The 20,387-nt window shown below is 45.6% G+C and overlaps 1 protein-coding gene across 11 annotated transcripts in view; it reads left to right on the forward strand.

Annotated features, from left to right (window-relative positions):
* Positions 1-20,387, forward strand: part of plekha7b (pleckstrin homology domain containing, family A member 7b) — a 66,862-nt gene that overhangs the window by 25,134 nt on the left and 21,341 nt on the right. For 7 of the 11 annotated variants that reach the window (XM_076022054.1, XM_076022063.1, XM_076022084.1 and 4 more), the window contains 6 exons: positions 8,854-8,937; positions 13,478-13,592; positions 15,091-15,195; positions 15,788-15,860; positions 16,318-16,418; positions 19,516-19,694. In XM_076022054.1, coding sequence (XP_075878169.1) covers positions 8,854-8,937; positions 13,478-13,592; positions 15,091-15,195; positions 15,788-15,860; positions 16,318-16,418; positions 19,516-19,694 — 657 coding nt within the window. Of the gene's footprint in view, positions 1-8,853; positions 8,938-13,477; positions 13,593-15,090; positions 15,196-15,787; positions 15,861-16,317; positions 16,419-17,767; positions 17,845-19,515; positions 19,695-20,387 lie in introns of those variants that run through there. The other 4 variants (XM_076022073.1, XM_076022143.1, XM_076022127.1 and 1 more) reach the window with 3 other exon arrangements.

The raw sequence follows: 20,387 nt of genomic DNA on the forward strand, positions 1-20,387 counted from the left end.
GCACGATATTTATGACACTGTGGTCCTGAATAAGGCCCTTTGCAAGAAGTAATAAGCAGTTACAGCTCACAGGCTGAGATTTTAGTCAGCAGGGAAGTCCACACTGCGGTTTCAGCCATTTACCTAGCTTAGCTTTTTTGCGCTGGTAAACTCTTAAATATTTGCAACCTTTTACAGTCAGGCGCATGCTAACCTTGTAAAACCTGGCAGGTAATGGGAACTAACAACTATGACTCGATAACTGAAACTTTTTTTTTAGCAGCTGGGACCCAACAAAATATCAGCTGAACACTAGTGCCATTGCACATCGGCCAAAAGACATGTTGATTATGTGTTTGGTGATGGAAATTCTGAAATATTCAAATGCAGAAGGCAGTTGTGTACTTGCCATCACCTTTGAAGGTGTATTTGGCAAAATATTAATTTTCATGAGAAACACGGTTTTATATATTTTTTCAGTAAGAAGTGCTTATTTACCTCTTACATTGTGAAAATTCACATTAACAATATTTTCTAAAAAAAAATGTGTCTTTAGCTTGGAAGAGATCGTAAGACCTTTTTTTTTTTTTAACTTCTTTTCCTTTATTTTACATGCTACCCTTTCTTTGAAGAGAGTTTTGCTGAGGCACAGTTTTGGTTGGTGACAACACCCGCAGATAGGTATTTAGACTTAGATAATTCACAAGACTCTTCCACTGGTGTCCAGCGTGCAACAATGAAAAAAGAAAGAAAATAACCTAAATGAATACAAATTGGAATAAACATAAAGATTGATTTTAAAGTCAGTACCTGCAAGCCAGGAATTGCACAATCAGTGTACAACTGTCCTTTAATTGCACGTTGTGCTGGGTATTGTAGCAGCGACAAAGAGCTATTTATTTGGGAGCCAAACCTTCTTTTCCTGACTTAACAAACTGCAATGTGCACCCCTGCCTGTGGTGTGGTCTGAATTGGTTTTGTAAAACCACCAGCAAACAGGAAGCAGAAGCATAATCTGCAGTGTCAGGTTCGTGGTGCGGAACACAAAGTGTTGTGATGCCGTGGAGCAACACAACGCGTGGCTCTACAGCTCCACTGCAGGCTCATTGCAGCAGACTCTGCGTGAGGACCACGGAGGCGCTGCTCTGCTATGAAACTGACAAAGGTCAAACAACGTGTGCAAATCCTGCAGCAGAACACTTATCGCCTTAATGACTCCCTGCGTTTGGATGCTGCGCACAAGCCGTCACCATTGAGGCTTGATTTGTTTTTCCTCAACGTAGCAGTTAATGATACACTGCTTCTTTCTGGAGAGGCACAATCTCCTCCTCCTCCTCCTCCTTCTCCTCCTCCTGCTCCTCCTCATCTTCCTCCTTCAGTGTCACGTCCTGATGCACAGTCACGCTGCCCACAGGTCTGCTGCCGCACCTTCCGTATTGATTCATCACCCCGTTTGACCTGCTGTGTTCATATCTGCAAACTGCCTTTGATTCTTCTCCCGCTATTACCGCCAGAGTCTGCATCAGCATACCATCTGGCCATTAAGCAGCCTTTGCAGATGCTAATGATACGTTCGTTATACATGATTGAATTGGTTTGAAAATTGGAACCAGCAGTCCACATCAAATAAATGGTTTGCTGCTGTGTTGATTAGTTGCACGGTATTGATTTGCACTTTCTACTGTCCGATCTACAGTGTATTCCAACTGCATGTCAATATGCAGCGTTCATTACGACATACTTGTTAAAACTGATGGTGTTTTGTACTGCTGAACATTTGATCACCATTTAAAGTGAACACCCTTTCAACATTCAATTTGGCATATTTCTGACAGTAGGAAGTGATGTGTGGGATCTTATCCATTCAACTTGTATCTCCACTTTATCAACACTCTGAGTATTGGGGCTGCACAGTCTCAGGTGAATGGGTGTCTCAGTTCCTCAGGTGTCTTGGGGTGAAGGCAGCATAGTCGCTAATTATCCTAATGTGGGAGACAGTTGGAGTATCTGGCGAGAACCAATTTAGACACAAGGAGAACGTGCAAACTCCACATGGAAAGGCCTTGGGGCCCTGGAGTCAAACCAACAACCTTCCTGCTGGCATGTGTGGTCTTGAGCTTATTTTAGTCTCTTCTTATTTGTCCACTCTTACAACTGGCAGATTTTTATGTTTTATTTTAGTCTCCTGAAAAAACGGCTAACAGAAGGACTCGACTCTCCCGGTTGGCTCATATTGTGGGCAATTGAGCAGAAGAGCGTATGCAGGTGTAATAATCTCTAACTGGCCTTTTGGCCCACATGCTTCCGTCTCCTTCCTGGGTTTTCAGACTTCACATTGATGCCGCAATGCTTATTATGAAGCCCACATAATTAAAGCAGACGGGGGCCCTTGACGCGCTTATTTTCACAGCAGTGAAAATAATTGCTTGCCTGGAGAGCTCTCGTTTCAGCTAACCTCTGCCTGTTTGGAAGAAATGCATTTTTCTGAATGGAACTGATGCGGACGACGACGGGGCACGAAATCAGACCAATCGAACCAAAAGCAGGCATCAAGCTGTGAACCTCGCGGTAGAAGTTTGGGGTGTCTCCTTCTTGTCGGCATGATGTAATATTCACCACTGATAGGCTGCAGTAGGTTGGTACCTACCACCTGCTCTCTTGGCCACATTCCGTGAGGATTATTTTCCGTTCCATCTCAGTGCAGGTCACGGGTCCCATAACTGTTAGAGCAACGCTTCAAACAACCGTCAACCCTGGGATGGCCTTGACTGAGGCCCCTCCAAAGTATGAAGGGTTATCGGTTTAACAAGCTGCTCCCTATATTTTCTGGATCCTGTCCAAAATAGCGCATACGCTCGTCTCACGGCAGGACAGAGTGATGGAAAACGTGCTCAAAAATGCCGTCTCAGTCATGCGGCCGAGATTTATCAGCATGAAATTTTTAGTAGCTTGTGCTATTGAAAATGGAGACTGCAACAGTTGCAAGCAACTGTTTTTAACCACTTTCCCTTCAAAGATGGAAATTGTAGGATGGTTGTTAGGGAATAAAATTGCCCACCAATCGCTTCTGTCCAACGGTTTGTGTGTTTCTAACAAAGACCTTGGTTTTGCCTAGAATTTGGAAATTGTGTCGGGAGTCAGAAAACAAATGCATAAAGTGGAGAAGATGAAGAAGAAGAAACATGTCCGATCTTATTTAAACATGTGCATGAGGTGGTTACTTGCGGTTTGTCCCTTCTGAGCTTTGGTAGAAACATGGCGGCCCCCGTGAAAGGAGACCTGCTGTTAAGTACATCAACAACATATTTGGAGGTCATTGCACGCCATATGTTACGCTCACTGAAGTTAGATGTGTGGTGAGTTCAGATATACTATTCTGCAGCACCTGGATGGTAACCAGTAGTTCCTTCCTGTTGCCTTTCTATGGCCTCCATCCAACTAGTGAGCCAATTTTAACCTCTGAGCCCTGACGTCAGCCAGGCATTTCTCTCCACACAACTGCCACTCACTGGACATTCTATTATGTAAACCCTAGAAATGGTTGAGATGTGGCCAAAATCCATGCAGATCAGCAGCAGTTTGTGAAACACCAAAAGCCACATTCACCACCTTCAGAGTCACTTCAATCCCCTTTCTTCCCCGTTGCGATGCTCAGTATGAACTTCAACAAGTCGTCCTCACCTCGTCTACCTGCCCAAATGCATCAGGTTGCTGCCAGGGGATTGGCTAATTGTGTCAACAAGCAATATTTTACCTAATAAAGTGGCCGATGAGGGAATATTCCAATTCTCGCAGTATATGATCCTAAATGTTGCACACTAGACGGTTCATCATGAAACTGGCAATTATGAAATATTTCCAGAACAATCCAACTGCCCTAATAAATATGGTGCGACGACACTGGAATCAATCGACGAAGCATGAATGATGAATTTAAAAAAAAAAAATGTTTCTTGGAAGAGATTATCAAGAGCAAAGTAAATTCCTGCGAAAAAGGGAGTGCAAAGTACAGAAAACAAGACAGTGGAGTGGTTTGGGAGGAGGATCTGATAAGGACCAGAGGTATTCCCCTGATGGGAGGGAGCTGCGTTGGTCCTGGCCACTCCACACAGTTGGGAGCCAAACTGTCAGACTTTCGGCAGAGATAAAGAGCTCCCCCTCCTGCTCTCGGCCTGTCGGCTCCGCTGCCCTCCGATCCCTGCCTGCCGTCCGAGAGGCGACTCCTCTCTCCTCCTGCCGTCACAGCTCCGACTGGATCCCCGCGGCCTGCAGCGGCGGCTGATTCACTATGACTCACCCTCTCATGGCAGGTCAGACCGTCTCCACTGTTTCAGAATGCTAGCGCGGCATGTGGCAAATGGAAGAAGAGAATAGGTCGGGGCTGTCAGGTCTGCTTTCCCTTTGCGCGCTTATCGACGCGCAGGGTTAAGAGTGCAGGCAGATGGCGTCTCAGATGCGTCTCGAGTCTCTCTGTGTGTCTCCGCCTGTGTGAGAGAGAGCGCGAGGTGGGCAAAGCCTGGAGCTGCCGCTGCCAGGACTTCGCCCATTGTGTTTGACAGAGATTACTCTGAGCCTGTTGTTTCTGCAGGGGTTGGAGGGTTTGGCGGGGCTGGGAAAGAATTGGCATGCCAGGGCTGCTGAGCCGCCTGGACTCGCTGCAGCAGCAATCAGAAAGTAGAAGATTTAGCCCAGAGCTGCGGTGCTGCGTGCACTTTGAGCAAACAAGCAACGAATGGGATCCATGTTGCTGCAGGAGTCTTGAGGAGTCATACTGAAGACAGTTTTACAGACAATTCCTTCATTTGTTTTGGATGTTGGGTTGTAATTTCAGCTGCTCAGCCCGTGTGTATCTCAGCTGGGAGGGGACTTAGTCAGGCCTGAGCTGTATTAACACCTCTTTAAGCACGTAGACTGCAACTGTGTTTGGAATATTCCTCTATAATGTTACAGTAACATGCCAGCCATTCTTTCCTACATGCGTCTGGCTGGAAGCAACAGTTCCACTTGGCTTGACTTTTTGGAAGGTGGGGGAGCAGATTTACTGCACCGTGAAGGCAGGAAGTTCATTTAACAGCAATGAATCTGTCACTGCTACAAATTCCATTATGAAGATCAACCTTTTGCTGCTGCGGATAAAGAACGAAATGAGAATGTTGTTTTCTTTAAGCTATTCTTACTTTGCCATCACTCAATGTAAAATCAGGACAATGTGGCACAGTATTCTATTAAGCTGCTCGTGTGTTTGCTTAACAGAGCCAGAAATGTCCGCAGCCTGCTTTTGTTTCTCGTTTCAAGTGATTACCGAGACGATTTACGGGGAGGCAGTTAAAAGAGAACGATGCATTCAAGCAACTACGTCCGGCTGGTGCCGACTTTCACCAAGTCTTCCAGGCTGCGTGAGTGTTGCAGCACCTCTGCGGCACGAGCATCTTTCCTCCGCATCGGATGCGAGTCCTTGTGGGGGCTGAAAACAAACGGCTCCACTGTGCTGCGGCGCTTGTTACTCCGAGTGGGGATGCTGCAAATTCCGTGACAAATAGTTCAGAAGTAATGCGGCTAAAACAAAAGCCTCAAAGAATGCGGATTCCTAATTAACTGTGGATGCTGGTGCAGTGCTGTGCGTGCCCAGTGCAGCTCAGCAAATTGTGAGCTGAAAACGGCCGTGGTGAAACCTTTCTGTGTGTGTGTGTGTGTGTGTGTGTGTGTGTGTGTGTGTGTGTGTGTGTGTGTGTGTGTGTGTGTGTGTGTGTGTTTGTTTATGAATCGGTAGCTGATCTCACACGGGTTGATGTCGGGCTTTTCTTCCCCCTTCACTGATGTGATGTGTTCTCTGAATTGCACTTCTATACACCCTCTGAACTTCTCCCAAAGGTCACCTCATGAATGTCTCCACCACCCCTTTCCGTTGGCCCCTCCTCCTTTTGTTTAGGCTGAGATTATAGTGAGAAAGGGAGGAAAAAAAACGAACCAATCTGATCTCAAATAATGATTTAATTAAGCAAAGGAATGTTTTTCTTTCCTTTCCTGACCGCTGTCTCCATTGTTCTGTCTGAAACTGATCCCAGCGGCATAATTGTAATTACTTTATCAATCTGGTATTTTATTTTATCAAACTGCTTTGGATATTTTTGATTTTCAACACTTCTAGCAAAGCGACTGCACAAGGTGATTGTTGTTTAAACAGTAGTGCTCTTCTCTCTCAAGCAGGGCGGTGGGCTCTGTGCACGCCACTCAATCATCGTGCCAGTGCTGTATCCCATTAACTTCCACTGCAGATTAAAAAAATAATGTATGGAGTTTTAATTAAGGGGGAGGAGGGCTTGTGGCTTGTCCCTCTGTGATGCTTGGATTGTAGTTTGTAGCTAAGGGCATAAAAGTTGTCCCTGCGATTAAAGATCCCAGTTCAGAATGCTGATTAGTGGAGTAATAAATTACAAATGAGACTAAAAAAAAAATGCCGCCCACAGCGATTATCCAGTAGTGGAACCACCACACGTTGCTCCCTATTGAGAAACATGTTTATAAATGTCGTAAACGGTTACGGTCTTGTTGTGGGAAATCTATTTTCTTCATATCCCATGTGTAGTAACTATGAATAGTTTCAGGATTAAATATTCTCATCCCTCTGCCTCTGTGAGTGGAGGTCGTCGTGTAACAAGAGTGTATCGGCACTTTGTTCGGCTTATGATGACAATGCACCACTGGGCTACACCTCATTTCAAGACCAACGGTCCCTTTGGGAAGGCAGAGTGGTGCAAACATTACCGCTCGCACAGCGTGGGCTCAGGCCGCGTAAAGGACGCTTGCATCATTTACAAAACAGCCTCGCTTTGCAGGTCAGTCAGGGGTTGGTTGTGGCTTGCAGGCTGCTAATTGAACAGCTCTACGCTTGGTTTTATTTCAGGCTTGCGTACAGTATTTCACAGAGTCCATCGGAATATAGCACAATGCTAACAAAAGCCAGACGTGACAGCATTATATTTGTACCCAGGACACTGCACTAGCATGCTTTGTGTTCATAGTCATTAGGTAAACATCCTCATTGTCTTTTCGTGATGTGGTGCAACTAAATGACTTTCATACGTGCCAAGAAAAACAAACTTGCTGCTACACAGTAAAAAATTTAAGTCACAGATCTGAAAAGACACCATTTTTTGGGGGGTTAAAAAGCCTGGAAAATGTGTCTTTTAGCTGTGTAATTTCTCTCTCTCCTGTATGTGGAAATGGCAAAAAGAAATTTGTCAGTGAGTGCAATGACATTGTGTGCGCTGCGTATACATAATGCGCAGCTAAGGAGCAAGTGATGGGATCAATTCTGCACCGTTCAGCCACGGCTCTTCATGAACTAAGCAATATGAATGAAAACAACACACTGCCCCAGCTTGTTGCTTCTCGAGCGTGTTTCAAGTGCGTTAAAATTGAACGGAGTGAAAACACTTCATTCCAGGAAATCTGCGGGCTAGGAGAGCATGTGAAAATGACTGCCCCATTGAACATTTAGGTGTTACTTTACTGGCACTGCAGTGAAAACATGGCACATTCTTAAGTTTTAAGTCTTTCTTTGCATGCTAAGGTGAAAAGTAAAACTAGCTGTGCAGAAGATCAGTGCAGCATCTCGAGAGACGCGTCACAGTTTGAGCAGATAATAGACAGCGGTGCTGAGTTCCAGTTGCAGCTAACACATGTTCAAGGGCCTCTGCAGCAGCAGGGCTCTCTATAAATAGAGAATTTAGGGGTAAAAAAATGAAAGGTGGATACAAAGCGAGATTGATGCCTGACCTGTTTAGATGATAGGTTGAATCACAAGAAATCGATCTGCAGCTATCTTGAGCTGACAGCTCCTTCCTGGTGATGCAGCCTAGATCTTACCGCACAGGTGATTGGTGGACTAAAGCTGAACAGCATTTTCTTTTCGTTTTTGCAGAAAACTACTGTGGCTTGACAAACAGGGCAAGACACAGCAGCATTTAGTCGAAGTGAAGGTCGTGCAACGTTAGTTCTTATTAAAAATTAACTGGCTAGCAAGTGACGCGCCCCACCTTTAATGGAAAACTGTGACCATCATCGCAGCTCAGCAAAGCACAGGTGGTGGCACCTAACTGGAGCTGTTACTTGTTGGCTGAAAGTTGAGATGAACTCTTATTAAAATGTGGCTCTCTGTTTCGAGTTGCGTTAAATGTCACAAATGACGTGCATCTGTCACAGGTCTGGAATGTCTGTATTGTTTTATGTTGTGGGATTCTAATTGATAGGAAACCGTCATTACAAGCCAACAGCAACTTATTGAGCTCCCATATTGAGCCCGTGGTCTGAACTCCCCCAAAATGAGAACAGTTCATTCCTTTCTAGTTCCAGGGAATTACTTCAACACACTGTACTGCAAATTGGCCCCAAATGATGTCACATGATGATGATGATGATGTCCGTGATTGTTTCTTGATAACAAATTATGCCACTGGAGTCTGGGCTGGAAACGTAAAGGCCTCAACGTGATCATAATATGGGACCTTCCATATAAGTTATTCCTCTCCACCCCAGTCCCACCCTGCACTTATCTGCTTCCTCATTCTGTGCTGCGACACTAACATGCGTTCATGCTCTAGTTGAAGCGATGAATGGGCCCTTCTCGCAGAAATCAATAAAACCTGGAGAGCTGGCAGAGAGGGAGGGGGACTGAGCCCCAACAAGTAAAATAATCCGCCGTGTGCTCTTGGCTCTGCTTGGCCGCGGCGCTCCTTCACGCTCGGCTGGGCCGCTGATTGTCATCCCCACATTTGGTTTCAACCTGTATAGAAACGTAATGGTGTGCGGATTGCCGATGGGAGGATTAAAGGGTGAACGTGACATTCTTTTGCCTTCTCTCTGCCCCCACAGCCACAACCACAGGACGACGTCGTTTCTGCACCCAGTGACGGGAAAGATCTCCCCCGAAAACACAGAGTACACGCTGCAGGACAGGTGAGTTCTGCCGCCTCCCCTCGCCGGAACGTCGCACGCGTTGCCACACACACAGCGGTCGCTCCAAGGTCAGGTTGTCCAGAGATCCCACCAGGAAGTAGCCAGGCCCATCGCCGGGGAAAATCTCAAGACAGTTGAGCGTCGTTACCGTTAACGACTCATTACAAACATGACGTTTATAAACGAGTCCATCCGCTGTCGGTGGCCTAGCAGACACTCAAGTGTTATCTTTCAAATTACTGCCTTAATATAATTTATGGTAATGGCACAGCTGACACGGGTGCCCGCTTTTGGCCATCTTCATGTCACATCCGGAGTCGTGAATCTGTCTCATCAATCAGACGAGGCGTGTCCGAGTCAGCGTCAGCCTCTCCTCTGCTGTCCACGGCCGTGTCCTCTGTGGAAAAAAGGTCTCAAAAAAAGAGGGGGGGCATCTAGATGTTTGGGTTTAGGTTTTTACAACTACAACTTTTAAAAAGCATTTAAAATGAAAAAAATATATAAAAAATGAGTTACATTTTTGAATTTCCATATGAATTTCCTCTATATTTACACCGTAAGCAGGTCCACAAAGATTAAATGTCTGGATCTGCCTGATTCCAGTCAGATCAGTAAACAGGAATTAACGGCACCATTGATTTCAGTTTGCTTTCTGGCCGTCGGGAGCCTTAAAAACAAGAAGAGTCTTGATTGGAGGTCGCCCACCCCCGCGCCGTAAACACAACAGTCAGTGGCCGATGGCTTGTTGTTGTCTTGTGACATTGTGCAGGTGTCACTCCGTCGGGCCGTGCGGTGGACACACCAGCAGGTGGCTGCTCTTATTTAAAGCCGGTGGGTGTCGGATGATCGGGCTTTGCGTGAATGCCTCTGCAGGATGAAACGTGACCTCTCCCACCTCCCCACATTCTCACTGAATCAAAGCTGGACTCGAAAGGAATACAAGTTGTGTGTGAGTGATCGGGTGGGATCCGCCGGCGTCGCCGCCTCCCTCCCTTTATTCCCGCGCAGTTGTGTCGCGAGTGTCGAGCCGTGGATTTGTATGCCTTCGCCACCGAGATGACGCCCGCGATCCCTTAAAGCCTCGGCGAGGGTCGCGCCGTGTGTTGAGAAGGACGTGGGGTGGTCGTCAAAACAGGCAGGACAAGGTTGAGAAATCTTGAGTCCAGGTTCCCGTCGCCTGCGATGGAACACATTCCGGAGCTCAAAGCCAGAAGGGTTTTGTGGCCAGCACACAGCAGGAAACACTGCCTGTTCATGAATCACTATCTTAAGATGCAACGTGTACTTGGGCGATTTTCCATTTGCCGCTTCATAACGTTTGCACAGCTTTGCTGAGCTGTGCTCTTCCATTGTGAAAGTTTCTCCATGTTGTATTGATTGGTGTGAGGAGAAGAATGTAGCTGCAGGATTAAATGTCTGCTTTAAATATTTATCAAAAGCGTCAGAGGCTTTGAGTGTTCAAACACTGAACATTTACCACAGAGAAATCCTCTGCGTATTGTGTTCAGAAGCGATAATTAAAAAAATAAAATAATAAAATATATATTTGCATATTCTTTAGTACTGGCTTTTAAAGGGAGTCAGAAGTGATGAAGGATTTAAATGGGGTTGGTGCATCTTTTTTTGTTGTTGAGCAAAGCCGGTTTAAACGTGCATCTTTAATGCATTTATAAACTGAAAATGTCACTGAAGTCCCATTTTTCATTTTGATTTATTTATTTATTTATTTATTTACCTAACCTGCGTTACTTTTGTTGCATTTAAACTGGCACAATTTAATAAAGTGTTGTTGCAGTGCAAAATGTGGCTTAAAGAAAGCTCTATTTTCCTCACGCCAACCTACTTTTATGGTCCAGTCCCCAGTCTTGCGGCTCCCTGGTCTGCTTATATTCTTTCTCCTGATGTCATGGCTTTCACTCTGTGTGCACTGATATCTTAGAAAGGATTAAGAACAAAGCAGGAAGGAGCTTCCGGAGAACCTTCCCTCCAGGGAGGTTGTCCTGTCTTTCCCTGCCGGCCTGCAGGCTGCGACAGCGTCATGGATTATCACACGGCTATCAACTCGTCAGCTCACCTCGTGTGCTCCTACTGCTACGCAGGTATAAATAAAGAAACAAGTAACAAATGTCCTGTTTCCACCATCACAAGAGGAGCCGAGAGTGATGGAGCTGAGTGCCTTTACACCCCGGGCACGCCGCGATGCAAACCATCACTCGCCACTAGCCACACAATAAATCCCACAAGAAACAGTTTCAGCGTCAATGCAGGCAAACAAGTTCTGCATAAAACAGCAGTTTTCTTGATACAACAGAAAGGTCCTGTGCAGACCCTGGCTGCGGTCCAGATTGTGACTGCAGATACTGCATGTTTTGTTCCACTGGGTTTTTTTTTTCCCTCCCTCTCTTTCCTTTCTGCTCCACTCTCTGAAACACATTACTAGCCTTCCCCCTTATCCTTTGAATCAGTGTAACGCAGCATGTAAAGCAGGAAAAAACAGAGCATATTCTGCCTTTAGCCCCTTTCAGGACAATGCAGTGGCTTGTATAGTAATGTGGGAGGGCCGGGTTACATATTGTTTGCTACTGCAGGCTCACGCGTGCAGTCAGGAAGAGGCTCTGCCAAGCAAAGCAGCGCGTCAATCAAGCCCGGTCAGTGCTGCAGCCAGCTTTGAAACAAATGTTGAAGTTTTCCACTTAGCTCATATCCCATTCCTGTAGTGATGTATGCTGTCCTCTTGGCCAGAACAGTAGGTGGATGTCATTGTGATTTACCATCCAAAATAAACTGTCAGCGTGGAAGCGAGATGCTTTTTGCTATGGTTGGACGCCAAAGGAATGTCGTACAAGCATAACCCCCCGCCCATCTCAACCAAATTTTTAAGAATATTCTGGTTATAAAGCCCAATGCAGTAGCACACAAATTCAACTAAATCACGCATTTTAGCATGCAAATGCTACAAGTGCAAAATATTGAGTTAGGCAAAGGTAGAGCAGGTTTATTGTCATACATTATGTACGATGGAATTGTGTCTAACCAAACTGACCTAAACGTCCAACATGTTTTTTTTTTTTTTTTATTAAGATGACCCATTTTAAATATAATGAATAAGGTTTTTGGCTTCATCAAACCATGGAACAACATCTAGACAGCACCTGTACCAAGTTTGGTGCTGTTGAAGTAAAGCATGGTATAGATACAGAGGTTTTAGTAAAGACTAAGTATAAGCTTCCTTCATTTTGGCACCATTTTGGCTTAGGGCCAAGTTGTAAAATTCATTCAAATAACAATGGTCATTTTGATGAAAATGACTTTTCTAAAAAATAAATGTTTAATGATCCCGGTTCTATATGTTGTCCCCTTTAAAGGAAAAACGTGCAAAATGATTTTGTCTGTCTCCAAAAGGAACAGATTTATCCAGTACAAACGGTCAGTTTCAACTCCTTTGCCTATGTCAAAAACACCCCTTCCCACTCACTGCTAAACAGCTACGACAGAAATCCTGCTAAATGAAGTGGCTTTAGCAAACGTCTCTCGGCAGACGAGACTAACACAATAGTTTCGGCTCTCAGTGGAAAAGTACATAGCTTTCTGTCGCAGCGACTACCAATGTCAACTTTTCTCGACTGGGGTTGCTCCATGAGCTCTTACCTTGATTTCCGGCGGATGACAAAAACGCTACTTCCGCCTGCGTGGTTCCTATTTGACGTCCAACTTTGCGTGAATACATAACGCAGAGTGCACGGTATGATATATAGTATAGTGACTCAGCGCAGGGCAGTGCAGCTTCATTTTATGCAGCACTTTTTAAACACAAGGTAATTCAGAGGTCTTCACATTAAATATATTAACATATGACATTAAGATAATATAAACCTTAAAAAAGAGACATAAAAAATAACTAAAAATACAATAGAGTTAAAATAGAAGTAGCTCGAACTTGGATAAGACAATTACCACAGGTAAAGGCCACGGTAAAGTGCAAGATACAAATCATTTTACTAAGTCTATGACTTAGTAAAAGGCAGCCGCAAACATAACGGTCTTCATCCTTGATTTAAAAGTACTGAGAGTTGTGGTGGACCTACACAGAGAATCACAGAGTAAAATGCAGTCTATAAGGAGCTATATATATAGCTATAGAGGTGTGTGTACGACACATAGCTATGGATGTGTGTGTGTGTGTGTGTGTGTGTGTGTGTGTGTGTGTGCGCGTGTGTTTGTGTGCACGCGTCACTGTGTTGTGCCCAAGCTGCGTGTTCATGCCAAGCGTCACTGGGATGTTTTGCAACGCAGCGCTTGGACTATTAACACATGCCCAGCGAAGCCATTGGCTTTGACAGCTCGCGTGGCGGTGTCAGGAAATAGTCACATCCTTTATATGTGAAAGCTCAGCGGAGCGCCGCTCTCCACTCTAAGCTTCACGCCGACACCGTGCCCAGAGGACACGGGCTTCAGTTGGCTTTCTCCGATGCTCTATTGTCCTGTCCGGTTTCCTCTGATTTAAACTTCTTCTAAACTTCTTTTCCATTACCGGCAACAGGATAGAGTTCTCCATGTCCAAGTCAGAGGCCAGTCAGAGATCCCCAAGAATGGTCAAGGAGCCGCACGACAAGACTGTGCCCACAGCAGCAGCGGACGCCCCCTCTGGATCAAAGGTGAGGACCTCTCGCTTCCTTACATTAGAGGCCGTACATCTGCAGCCCAGGACATGATCTATGTCATGTACCAAGATTTAACGCTAAAGTCACCCTCGAATGAAAATGATTGCTTTTCGTGTCTTGTTTTCTAAACTTTTCTTTTTTAAGGGTGGATAGATTCTTGGAGAGCTTTTTGGACGTTGTTGGTGCTAATGTTGACAAATGGGTTTAATCAACTGTGGATGGCGTTATCTTATTCTGATTAATGGCTCAGAAGAGTCGTTGTTCGAGCCTAATAAAATCTTAATGCACATCCTGTGGGACTGGACAGGGGTGCGGTGTGCATATTTACGATAGTTGTTCTCACTGCCGTCATGGAAATTCTCCCCTGCAAAACTCTGTGTTGTGTCGGTGAACTTGTGACCCTCTGCGTCTGACGCTGCAAAACAAACCCTCCCTCCGCAAGCTGCCAATGGACAGAGGACGGACTCAGGCAGATGGGCTCCAAAGAGAATAAAGAACAGAACTTTAACTTCAATAAAGGACCGAAATTTAACCAGCAAACTGGTTCGATGTCATTTGATCTGAAATGTCACGTTCAGGACGACTCCAGACTTCTCTGCGAGGAAACACGCCCAAGAAGATGTTTTGTCTAAATATATATCGCATTTGAAAGCGATGCTGCCTTCCACAGGGATAACCCAGCCCTATTTCCCGTCGTCATAGTGGGTGTTAAAAGAAGGAAATTCCACCAGAGGTGACCGTTTTTTTACGTCACCCTGTCTTTTCTCTTTCCAAGGGACTAAAATTAGCTGTTGCAGGCTCCCTCCCAAAGTCTATTTAAAGGCCCAAACTGTGATGCTGCGAGGTCATTCCTCCCTCCAACCCATTCTAATGTTAAAACATTACCTCAGCGACCAGTGCCAAAGGTTAAAGGTGAAGGTCACTATGACCTCAGGCTTATCCTCCTGTGAATCTTGCTTCTTTGCGACACTTTTGAATCGAGGTTTCAAGTACAACCAATGGTTTGTGTTACGCAGCCATGAAAGGTCACTTTTCTCTACCCAATTTCTTTATAATTGCAGGAGGCGTGCGCCAGTGTTGACAACATTTCACACAGTCTGTGCTTCTATAATGCTGGGCTGAAGGTCTGCGAGAAGAACTCACAATTTGCATCAACAAATTTCGCAGAATAATGAATTAAGAATTAACGTCCACCAAATACTTTTTGCTGGTTCTGAGCTTCCACTGATGTTGTTGTTGTTGTTGTTGTTGTGACCACGAGGCTATCAGTTGCATTCTGGAATTTTACGGATCTAAAGAGCCGTAGACATCTTAGCCTTGATTAATACCTGCACGGATGACAAGTTTAGCTGGCAGCGTCTCTTGTTAGTGAACGGCTCCCGGGCAGGCGCGACTGCTTTGTTTCTGATCACCCCGCCTGACCTGGCGCCAACTCCTGGACAAAGGCAAACACACAACGGACTCCGTTCTCTGCTTTTTCTCTTTCCCGCAGAGCTCCAGAGGTGCTGGGAAGGTGCACAGCTTTGGCAAGAGAGATCAATCCATTAAGAGAAACCTCAATGTCCCAGTGGTGGTGAGAGGTTGGCTGTACAAGCAGGTGAGCTGAGAGCCGAGACTGCATCTTCCAGTCAGATCACTTTAAAGCCTCTTTGTGGAGAATATTCTTTGTTGTAAAACTGAGAGTTAGCGACAGCTCATCATCACATTGGCTGTTTACAGGCTCTGTTAATGCATTGATTTCCTCAGTGTGATCTCTCATTCTTAGAAAAAAAATTCAATAACTGCATGTTAAGCACTGAAAAGCCCCTGTAAAACTCACTTGCACTCTCAACTCTCTCTCTCTTTTTCTTTTTTTTTTTTTTGCAAGTTCTTCATGCAAAAAAACGAAAAATCTCCCCAAAATCCTATTAGAGTCAAACTTTCAGTCTGCCGGGTTTAATGAGGCCTCAGTTTCATACCAAACGCTGCAGGAGGAGTGCGCAGGAAAAATAATAAATCTATATGAAATGAATCCGTTGTTGTGATGACGTCCCCTCGCTGTCTCCCTGCTAACCAGGCAGCCCACGCATGGCTCTTAATTAAAATGTGAATTTTAATGCGTTCCCGTGAGGAGGATTTCTGAACGAGTTGCCTCTCCCCCGCCCCATCCCCCCCCCCCCACCTCCCCCCCCCTCTTGCTGCACCTCCAGGACAGCTCTGGAATGCGACTGTGGAAACGGAAATGGTTTGTTCTGTCAGACTACTGCTTGTTCTACTACAAAGGTGAGCTTGTGTAGAGTTTGCGTAGCCGGCCATCGACCGCTGAGTCGGATCCGATAAACTTGTTTAAAGTTTCGTCTCCCGCTCTCGCTCTCTCTCTCTCCTTCCTCTCTCTATCCCTCTGACTTCTCCCTCCCTATTAGCTTGAGTGTTTTATTATTGGGTGTAATCCATGTTGGTGTTGCCGGGGCTCCGGTCTCCTCTCCTTCATTAATCACACTGAATAATAGATGCGCCACATGCCACCCCGTGCCACGCAGACTCCCCTTCAGCCAGGAATCACCCTCGTATTATGTCTCGCTCTGTTTCCCCCGCTGTCCTTTAATAAGTGGCCACTTGTAGATGCCGTAAATAATCGGGGGAGCATGAGAGGAAGTTGTTTTTTTTTTCTCCCTGTCCTCTGCTTGATGTAGTTGCATGGGTATTTTTTATTTTATTTTTTTTATTTTTGTCCTTATAGATAGTCGAGAGGAGACGGTGCTCGGCAGCATTCCTCTGCCCAGTTACGTCATCGCACCCATCGAGCCGGATGACCACATCAACCGCAAATACGCCTTCAAGGTAACAGTCGGGTGGCACTGAGTCACAGCTAGCGGGGTGTTTATGATGTCAGTGCGAAACCAGGCTAATTCAATGGTTACCTTATTAAACTCTCACTCTGCGACACTGGTTTGGCACTCCTCACTCTCCTCTCTCTCTGCGCCGATTGTTGTAATGTTGTTTGATAATTGTTGTTAATGTTTGTTTTTTTTTGTCCTTATCGAAGAGACTTCTTATCGTTGAACTTGCAGCTCTGTATTGAAAGAGAACAAAATGCATGCGATGGAGCATTTGGTATCTGAAAAGTGTACGGCGGCTCATCCTCTGACCTCTAAGCGGAATGGAATGCGACCCTGAAGAACCAATCGGCTCTTGCGTATTGGCCTTAATAGGCGCCGAACCCAAGCAACTTTCTTATTTGGTACTGAGCTTTTTTCCCCCTCAAGTCTTCTTTTCTTCTATGTCGTCAGCGAAGGGATTTACACCATTCGGTGTTGCATTAGCAACAGAGAGAGCAAGAGGGCCCTAAATGTTTGATGCACCTCTTGCAGCTTCAGGGTATTGTGCAGTGACTCCTCTCAGCTCCTTTGTGCCTCTTTTTCTTCTTTGACTCTGTGTTTAAGTACGTGCGAACATGCTACGATCACTGTGCGGTAAAAGGAAAAAAAAAAGAACCTTTTGAAAGATCATATTACACACAATGGAATTTGTATGATAATTGCACTGCTGGGGATATTAATTATACATGCAGCCCGTTCAGCTTCTCCTCCCACCTCTTGGCGGGGAGTACGTGCCCGGTTAGGTACAATGAGCCCGTGTTCTGCCGCAGCACATTGTATTTAAGGCAGCTCTGCTCCCCTCAGAGCTCTCTGGGCCGACGGTGCATTAAAGAGCAGGAGATGCCATTAACCTGCGTCTCTCTGAGGCGCTTCGGGGCGAAACGCCGACGTTGTGCGGCGTCAGCGCGACAACAGCTCAGCAGGCGTCAGGTGTTGCGTGACGCTGGAGAGGGTTGTCGCGGGATTACACGCTCGGGGAGTAAAGTGTAATCCCAGAGGTGACACTACTAGAATATTCCCAGAATCAATTTCTTGGGCGTGCTGGAGAGAAGAGCTCAAGCCTCTTTTTAATATTCAGACTGGCTCAAACTCCATGAAGCATGCCGGCTGTCGCATGGTGCCATGTCCATTTGTTTTGACTGTAGCCCATCAAACGTCTTTTATTTTTGGTGACCCTCGCCATGTGACCACGGCTGGAGCCATTCTGCCCGACGCCGATCTGCTGAAACCTCCCTGTTGTTTTTTTTTCTGTTCTCTTACTTTTGGCTCATCTCACTGTGTTTCTCTCATCTCCTGTCGGTCAATTGTGATCGGGCGGGCGGAGTGAGCGCTGTCCTCTGCTGGACGGCCGTCCCCAGCCACACGGGCTTCCTGCCTTGCATGAATAGGTATTTAATTCACTCGAGCCTCATCAGTGGACCTCCACGCTCCGCTCATTTCCTCCCCTGTCATGGCCGGTGCTGCTGACTGCGCTGTTTCACATGTGCAAAGTACATGCGCATCCTCTCATGCACAAGCATGACCACGGTCATCGGTGGACAATGCCAGAGCTCGTGTCGGGGCGTTTGGCTCGGCAAAATCACCCAGAGAATTGTTTTCTTTTGCACAGTCAGTGCGAGGCTTCACTTCCATCTTTGTATTGTAGGAGGGCAAAGATTTCTAAAATGATCATCACATGTATGTATGTATGTGATGAGCGGCTCTGGTATTTGTCTTGCACAGCTGCAGCACATTTCATCATCCCTGGAAAGGTGCGATGGTGAAGATAACCTGCACTTCCCTGTTGTGATTCCACTTCTGTTCCCCATTTGCTTCACATCTCAGTGTGTTCATACAAAAAGCAGCACAATATTATCATGTATCTGTGCCTGGTGTCTCTTTGTGCTGAAGGTCTTTGTTAGCTTTCTGGCATGTTTCTTGTATAAGAGTGTGGGGTAAAGGGGGAGGGAGGCTCCCTTTAAAAGTAGCATTTGAGTTAGTGAGAGTTGAGTTGTGTTGAGTTAGGAATGCATGTGTTGTTGTTTTTTCTAAATTTTGGCAATATCTATTTATAAGTGATATATTCCAGTGTTTTGTCAACAATACATGAGGTGTTTTTAAGAAGTTCCTCCACCTGAGAATCTTAAAGGCAAGTAAGCAGCTAAACACCTGAAATGTTTTCAGAAGCAATAAAATACATTATGTATCACTCAAAGGCTGGTTGGGGTATTTTAGGTCAGTAAACTAACGCTATGCTGCGAGGAGCTACAATTTCCCATCACTACGTCCCGTTTGTGTTCAGTCAACATCGCATGTAAGGCTGGATTTAATGTTTGAGTTGTGTCGGCTCTGCGCTAGGCTCGTGTTCTACTAGACAAACACTGATTGTGTGTTCATATCGACGGACCCTCTTCCTGCCGCAGTGGCCTGTGTGCCTGCCTGGAGAGATCCTTGTGCTGTTGCTCTTCATAGGGGGGGGGGGGGAACCCCTGCAGAAATCCGTATTTAATGGACTGTAACTGTGTGTATGGCCAGTGACAGGTGCATCAGCCCTGTCTGGCCGTCGTGGGAAAAACACTACAACACAACAGTCACACACAAATAGGCTTTGCTTTACGTGGCTGTGTGTTTATCTCGCTGTTGAGGCTGGTCAGTGGTGCTTATCTGCCTCATTTATGCCGTTAATGTCTTTCGTCAGAGTTCCTTTGAGTTGCGTTGACTTGTTTTGTTGATGTGATTTTGCGGCAAAAAATAAAATAAATAAATAAAAAAAAAAAAAAAACCTCAACACGATGATGACATTTGTTGGCGCTGCGGCACGCCCCCCCTCCTCCCTCCTCCCACCACCACCAACACCGCTGTTGCAAACTTTGTCCTCATCCAGCGGAAGGCCGTCGGTCTCCGCAAAAACAAGAAAGCAAAGTTTTTTCCCCACTCCTCAGCATCCCCGGCAGCTTTTTCCTGTCCTCGGCACAAAAAAAGAAAAGAAAAGAAAACAAAAAGAGTTCCCTCCCGCCCTCTGTCAGTCCGCCGCTGCCTGCTGATTCCTGTCTCTCCCTGTCTCTCCCTCTCTTTGATAGGCGACCCATACAGGAATGCGCTCCTACATTTACAATAGGAACTCTGTGATTGGCTCGCAGGCGGAACACTGCGGGATGCGGACATATTTCTTCAGTGCGGACACACAGGAGGACATGAATGGCTGGATCCGGGCCATGAACCAGGCGGCGCTGATGCAGCAGACTCACACTTTAAAGAGGTTGGTCTCACTTCACTGGGAGGCTTTGCTGGGAACGCATCTCCCTGGCAACGTCTCCATCCGGGAAGTACAACAACAACAACAACAACAACACATGTCCGGGATCTGAAATGTACATTTTTTATTTTTTTATTTTTTTTTAGTTTAAACTTTTGTGATGACTCACAAGCTAACGAATCAAATGATAAAGTGTTGTACTGAAATACATAACCTGCATACACAACTGGCACTTTTCCAACTGGGAGATGACACACTGAAGTAGTTCCACTATAAATCTGTGTTCCTGACGTCTTGATAATTCATTTGAGAACGAGTCTATCCGTGGCTCCGTATAAACGTGGCGAGTTAGATTGATTTAAGTTTGTTTTAAACATAAAGAATAAAACGAAAAAACGCCCCCCCAAAAATGTAATGACAGATGTTCTAAAATGAGTGGGAAGAAGTCGAAACTTATCGAATCCCACCCCTTGTCCTGTTTATCAACCGCTGCGAGTTTGTTCATCGCCAACTCCAAACACGCAGGGTCTGGTACGGTTTAAATGAGTTGTGCAGTTGTGCCATCTAGTGGTCAATATTGGTAATTGCACAATGTGCACAATGAGCTTCATAAAGGTGAAGATGGAAGTTAAAATAGTGATTGTGCAGGCTGAAAATAACGTTTGGAATGGTTCTAATGTAAAATACCTCATGGGT

The sequence above is a fragment of the Nelusetta ayraudi genome, unplaced genomic scaffold (assembly GCF_046127955.1).
Source record: "Nelusetta ayraudi isolate G7.1 ecotype Tasmania unplaced genomic scaffold, CSIRO-AGI_Nayr_v1 ptg000002l, whole genome shotgun sequence".
Classification (NCBI taxonomy): Eukaryota; Metazoa; Chordata; class Actinopteri; order Tetraodontiformes; family Monacanthidae; genus Nelusetta; species Nelusetta ayraudi.